We start from the raw sequence: 7024 nt of genomic DNA on the forward strand, positions 1-7024 counted from the left end.
TTATATAACTTTCGGTTTTTACATTTTCAATTTTTTAAATTAGAGTATTTTTTCTTTCCAATATAGACTCCTATCTAATATAATCAAGTGTGAGTTATATTTTAAAAATTAATATTGTGTTTTATGTTGAAATGTTTATGATTGTGTTTTATTATTATAGAGAAGTGTATTTGAATGTTTATGTTTGATTATGTTAAGAATGTGTGTAATGTTTGATCATATGGATTGTGCAATATTGTAAGGATAACAAATGTGTTTAATCAATGTTGTTAAAGGTCATTAGAAGGTGAGAAACAAAAGAATTTAACAAATTTGGAAGTGATAATCTCGAAACTTATATATTTAACCTTCGGAAATGTCCATCTAAACCGAGAGTTGTATATAAAACTATCGGGTTTAAATAAGGGTCAAAACCGAGAGTTGTATATAAAACTCTCGGGTTTTAATAAGGGTCTAAACCGAGAGTTGTATATAAAACTCTCGGGTTTTAATAAGGGTCAAAACCGAGAGTTGTATATAAAACTCTCGGAAATGACATCATAAAAATAAAAAATCGCGCCTCTTTCTCTTCTTCTTTCCCGATTTCTTTTCTCTCTTCTCCTCTCATCTCCGCCGCCCTCTTCTCTCTCCCCGACGAACAAGACGCCGCGCCTCCCTGCCGAAGACCACCGAAGACCTTGCGCCGCCGCCCTGCTGAAGACCACCGAAGACCTTGCGGCGCCGCCCTGCCGAAGACCACCGTAGCCTTTGAAGAATCGCCCTCTGCCGCCGCCGAAACTTGAAGAATCTCCTCTTCCGCCGCTGCCGCCGCCCTGCAAGGTAAGTTTATAATTTATTTTGCAATTAGGTTAGATTATTGTTAGATTGTTGCAATTAGGTTAGATTAATTTTAGATTCTTGTTAGATTTTTGAAATTAGGTTAGATTATTGTTAGATTTTTGTTAGATTTTTGCAATTAGGTTAGATTATTGTTAGATTATGTATATATTATTGTTAAATTAGGTTATAAATTTAAGATTAGGTTATTGGATTAAATTTTCGAATTGATTTTACAATTTGATTTAGGTTTGATTGTGGTTGGTATGATTTGGGTTTAATTTTGATTTAGGTTTGATTGTGGTTGGTATGATTTGGGTTTAATTTTGATTTAGGTTTGATTGTGGTTGGTATGATTTGGGTTTAATTTTGATTTAGGTTTGATTGTGGTTGGTATGATTTGGGTTTGATTTTGTTTTAGGTTTGATTGTGGTTGGTATGATTTGGGTTTGATTTTGTTTTAGGTTTGATTGTGGTTGGTATGATTTGGGTTTGATTTTGTTTTGATTGTGATTGGTTTGATTTGTGTTAGATGTTGTTTCATTTAGGTTTTGGTTTGATTTTGTTTTGATTGTGATTGGTTTGATTTGGGTTAGATGTTGTTTCATTTAGGTTTTGGTTTGATTTTTTTTTATTGTGATTGGTTTGATTTGTGTTATATGTTGTTTCATTTAGGTTTTGGTTTGATTTTGTTTTGATTGTGATTTGGGTGTAATTTATTATTTTTAGGTTTGGATTACGAATTTCAGCCGTCCCCTGCCCGCCCGTCAATCTACATCCGCTGCTCTTCTTCGTTGCTCTTTTTGTGCAAAGTTAGTTCTTCTTTTTGTGCAAGGTTAGCTTTTCATGTTAGATTTAAGTTTGATTTATGTTCGATTAGATTTATGTTAGATTAGGTAACATGTTTGATTTATGTTTGATTATGTTAGCTTTTCATGTTTGATTTGATTTATGTTAGATTAGGTATTAAGTTTGTTAGATTATGTTGGATTAGATTGGGTTTGAATTAGATTTGATTGTAGGTTAGAATTGTTAAATGCAATGAATTATGTATGAATAAAATTATGTTGGATTATATTTGATTGCTTCGAAAGGTGTATGAATGATATAATTCTAAATTATATGTATGTTGAATTTTGGTTGTATAATGAGACATTAGATAGAAATTATGTAAGCCTAATTAATTTAGACAAATTTAAGTAAATAATAATGCGGATTGTTTTCCATTTTATTAGAAATATGGAAGTACCCGATAAAAGCTGGATGACCTTACGTCGAGATCATCCAGATTACGAGGAAGGCGTTGACAAATTCCTCGAGTATGCTGTTAGGAGTACATCCCGACAAACCGTGAAATGTCCCTGCGTGAAATGCTTGAACACGCCGTTTATGGAAATAGACGAAGTGAAGACTCACCTCATCGTTTATGGAATAAATGTGCATTATGAGTATTGGTATTTTCATGGAGAAAAAAGACGTACTACTCAAGTGGTGAATGACGATGTCGATGAAGATGCCGATGACTTCGATGATGATGATGATGACGATGATCAGTCGGAGGATGCCGTGCCGGAATTCAACGATGCGAGACCGGAGATGAATAATACAGTTAATGAAGAGGTCAACGAAGAACGTTATATGCACGAATTTATAAACGATATGTTCCCCAACGTTAATGACGTCCCGGATAACGATGAACCAGTCGAAGATGCGCATAGATTTTATAAATTGCTTGATGATTGCAAACGGCCATTGTATGAAGGTGCTCGAATAACGAAATCATCGGCACTGCTGAAACTACTTCACATAAAAAATGTCTGTCAATGGACGAATTATTCGTTCGATATGTTGCTGCGTCTGCTTAAAGACTATATATTACCGATTGACGCTCAATTGCCAAACTCATACTACGAAAGTAAAAAATTCATTACTGATATCGGGCTTAAATATGACAAGATAGACGCATGTAAGAACAACTGTATGTTATTTTGGAAGGACGACATAAATGAAGATTCTTGCAGAGTTTGCGGTCTTTCAAGATGGAAAGTCGACCAAACAAGTGGGACAGTTCGAGAGAAGCAAAATGGGAAATTCATTCCAAAAAAGGTGTTGAGTATTTTCGAAAGACCGGGTTGGGACACGCCAATCAGATATGGGATAGATGGCGGTCGGATTTGAACAAGAATTATATCCGCGTCCACAAAGGAGACGAGGCGGCGGTACTGGCTAATCCTCCACCAGACTACGATCGAGATGATTGGGAGTTTGTGTGTCGCAACCATTTCTTCACAGAAACGTTTAAGGTACGGTTTCATAATTCAAATAAAAGTTGATATTAATTAATCTAACTTCATTTGTTATTTCAAATACAGAGACACAGTTCTACAAATATTAAGAACCAGAAGAATCTGAAATTCCCGCATCGAACGGGAAGTAGACCGTTTGCACAAATTGAAGACGAGTTGGTAAGTACATTATTTGTAATAACTTAATATAAAGATTGTTATTAATTATATAAATCATTTATTTCAACAGGCGATTGAAATTGGACGGCCACCGTCTGTAATTGAAGTATTCAAGAGGACCCGTACACCAAAACCGACACAAGAAAACCCAACACCCGTCCCGGACGAACACGTGCAAGAGAAAATTGTAAGTGAATTGAATATGCCTAGTTTTTTATTATAGAAATGATATTTTATTTGAATTGTGCAGGCTGAGATGGAGGAGGTTGTTAGTAACGAACCGGGAATATCGGATTTTGAATTGACGGAGAGGGTGTTCGGACAACAAAAACACGGGGTAGTGTTCGGAATGGGATCAGGCGTCCGGCCCACACACTTTCGTGAGGATCGTCGTAGTGGAAACAGTTTACAGCGAAACAATGAGCGATTGTTAGAAGAGAATCAAATAATGAAGCTCAAGCTGGAGGAACTGGAGAAGAGGGATGAAGAAAGAAGGCGCATAATGGAAGAAATGCAATCGGAAAAGGAAGAAATTGTGGAAAGAATGGAGAGGGAGAAGTTAGAGATTACAGAAAAAATGGAGAGGGAGAAGTCAGAGATGAACGCAAGAATGGAGAGAATCGAATTGTATATGAGGCAACAACCACCTCCTCCCCCCACAAGCTAAGGTTGTTTCGATTCAAAACATTTTTTCATTAGTGGTTGAATTTAGAACAGATTGTTCGTAATATTAGTTTGGTTTCGAATTTTGTAATGTTCATGATCAATTAATGTGATCGTTTAATGTATGTTGCATTTCTTTTATCATTAATATATTGGTTTGGCTGAACAGGTTTTGGTTGCGAGCAAAATAATCCGCACATTTTAAAAAATTTACGGGAAAAAACCGAAAGTAATATTGAAATCTCTCGGTTTTTCTCTTTGTGGAAAAACCGAGAGATATTAGAAAACTCTCGGTTTTTAGCCAAAGAGAAAACCGAGAGTTATAAGACAAACCCTCGGTTTTTACCCAAAAGAGGAAAACCGAGAGTTATTACAAAACTTTCGGTTTTCCTCTTCGGGTAAAAACCGAGAGTTTTCATATAACTCTCGGTTTTCCCACAAAGAGAAAAACCGAAAGTTGTTTGCAAAACCCTCGGTTTTTCCACACAGAGAAAAACCGAAAGTTATTTGTAAAACCCTCGGTTTTTCCACAAAAGAGAAAAACCGAAAATTATTTGTAAAACCCTCGGTTTTTCCACAAAGAGAAAAAACGAAAGGTCTTTGTAAAACCCTCGGTTTTTCCACACAAAGAAAAACCGAAAGTTATTTGTAAAACCCTCGGTTTTTCCACAAAGAGAAAAACCGAAAGGTCTTTGTAAAACCCTCGGTTTTTCCAAAAGAGAAAAATCCGAAAGTTTTCATATAACTCTCGGTTTTTCTCTTTGTGGAAATTCCGAGAGAGTCAATACCGAGGGATGGCGAGAGTAACTAAAACCTTCGGTAAGGTGTCTTCAACGAAAGTTATAGGGTCAAAACCGAGAGTTTTAACTCTCGGTTTTGACCACTTTTTCACCCGTGTTAGTTATATATACGTGAATATTCCGTTATAGTTCGATGATAAAATTGTCAATCTTCCCTCAAATTATATGAGCAATATAAAATTTTGATTGAAAATGTTTGCATATTTTTGCAGGTGAGAATATTATTATATGTATGTTTTGATTTTTATATACAATTTGAAAGCCATAAATATTAATTAAATAGCAATGGGTATATATAGAGAGATAAAGAAAGAGATAATCGATCATGTTAACGGTCTTGGTGGATGGCTGGGGTTGATGATAAAAAAGAAATCATGCAAATGTCGTTAAATGGGGAGCCAAATACATGCATTTCTCGCCTCTTCATATTTTAAATGCTTCTTCTTCTTTTTCACTACTTGAGGGATTTTTCGGTAATATTATTAATTACATGATCATCAAATAGCTAGCTAGCCATCACACCAATATCAATTCAACATCTGATCATCGATCTCCAATCTCTTTCTTTCTCTCTCTCTCTTTGTAAGTACGTGATCTCTAATTTCTTACATACACAAGAGAGAAACACATACACACTTATTCACATATATATATATATATATATATATAAACATAAATATATATATGGGGAGGCCTCCGTGCTGTGATCAAGCAAACGTGAAGAAGGGTGCTTGGACACCAGATGAAGATGCGAAGATGCTTGCATACGTAGCCAACTATGGAATCGGCAACTGGACTTTGGTTCCCCAAAAAGCAGGTAAGTGTACGTACGTACTTACTTGTATACATATATAATATATTTGCATGCAGATATGCAGTAGCAATTTTTATTTAATTTGATATATGTTCTATAAAAGGACTTAATCGATGCGGTAAGAGTTGCAGACTTCGATGGACTAACTATTTGAGGCCCGAACTTAAGCAGCATGATTTTACTCCTGAAGAAGAAGAGCTGATCCTTGATTACCACAAAGCAATTGGTAGTAGGTGGTCTTTGATAGCAAAGAAGCTCCCAGGAAGAACAGACAACGACGTGAAGAACCATTGGAACACAAAACTAAAGAAGAAGCTATGCAAGATGGGAATAGATCATATAACCCATAAGCCTTTATCTCAGGTCTTCACTGATTATGGACGCATCAACAACATTAATAATAATAATAATAATAATAATAATGTTAATAACACCAACGTCATGAGTACCAGTTCGGGCACCCTCGGCCGCCGGTCGACCACTACCACTGTGAATAATGATCACAGTACCGCACCTTATATTGTTAATAATTCATTTTCTCTATTGACCCCCCGGTCTAGCTCTCAACAAATAATTATTGCAAACCAACAACCGCCACTCATGATCACAAACCTTAACAATAACAACAGCAACAACAACACTCTCAAGAGCCAATTAGAATCTTGTACTTCACCCACAACATCGTCATCTTCTAATTCCTGCAGTTTTAATCATCGACCTCCAGCTCCCTCCTTTTGCAGCAACAGAAACTGGCTGCAGCCGCCTCCTCCTCCTATTAATAATAACAACAATTCAGAGTCAAGTTTCATGTCCACGCATAGCAACGTCTTTGATGATCATGATCATCAGAATATCATCCACCACCACCAGCTTGCAGCAGGAGTACTAGTACAAGAGAAATTAGTCATCGACCCTTTTGTTGATCATGATCAATCCCCGCGCCAGTTCATGACCGGCGCCGTCGGGAATATTAACGATCAGAATCAGATGCTGGTTGCTGGATGTGCAGGTACTAGTACTACTGGTGATCATATTATCAGAGGAGGAGGAGGAGTTAATATTTATTCTTCTTTCACTTCATCAACATCGTCATCAAGATCATTTGTGGAGGAAATCCTTGATAAAGATACCAGGATGAGGCTCGAATTCCCTGACTTCTTTACTCATTTTTTTAGCTATTAGCAGCTACATCAGAGACAAAGCCACCTCAAACACAGCTAGTTATCTTTAATTAATTATATAGATATATACACTACCTAGTATCTACTCCGTACTTCTTATCTATCCTGGATGATTTTTGTTGCTGCAACAACAACTACAACATAAAACTCTTGCTATTATATTCATTTTTATTGAAAATCAACAAAGATATAATAAGAGTTAGAATCTCGTTTGTACCAAACTCTATGAACAATAAACTATAAATATAAACAGAAATAAAATATATAACACAATAATACACTATA

At 36.0% G+C, this 7024-nt stretch overlaps 1 protein-coding gene across 1 annotated transcript; it reads left to right on the plus strand.

The window, feature by feature from the left end:
- The first annotated feature begins 5428 nt into the window (after positions 1–5428).
- LOC124920712 (transcription factor MYB35-like) lies at positions 5429–6740 on the plus strand. The gene is made up of 2 exons (XM_047461265.1): positions 5429–5561; positions 5662–6740. Exons 1-2 carry the CDS (start codon positions 5429–5431, stop codon positions 6738–6740), a joined length of 1212 nt encoding a protein of 403 aa, XP_047317221.1.
- The last annotated feature ends 284 nt before the right edge of the window (positions 6741–7024 follow it).

The sequence above is a fragment of the Impatiens glandulifera genome, chromosome 1 (genome assembly GCF_907164915.1).
Source record: "Impatiens glandulifera chromosome 1, dImpGla2.1, whole genome shotgun sequence".
In the NCBI taxonomy this organism is placed as follows: domain Eukaryota; kingdom Viridiplantae; phylum Streptophyta; class Magnoliopsida; order Ericales; family Balsaminaceae; genus Impatiens; species Impatiens glandulifera.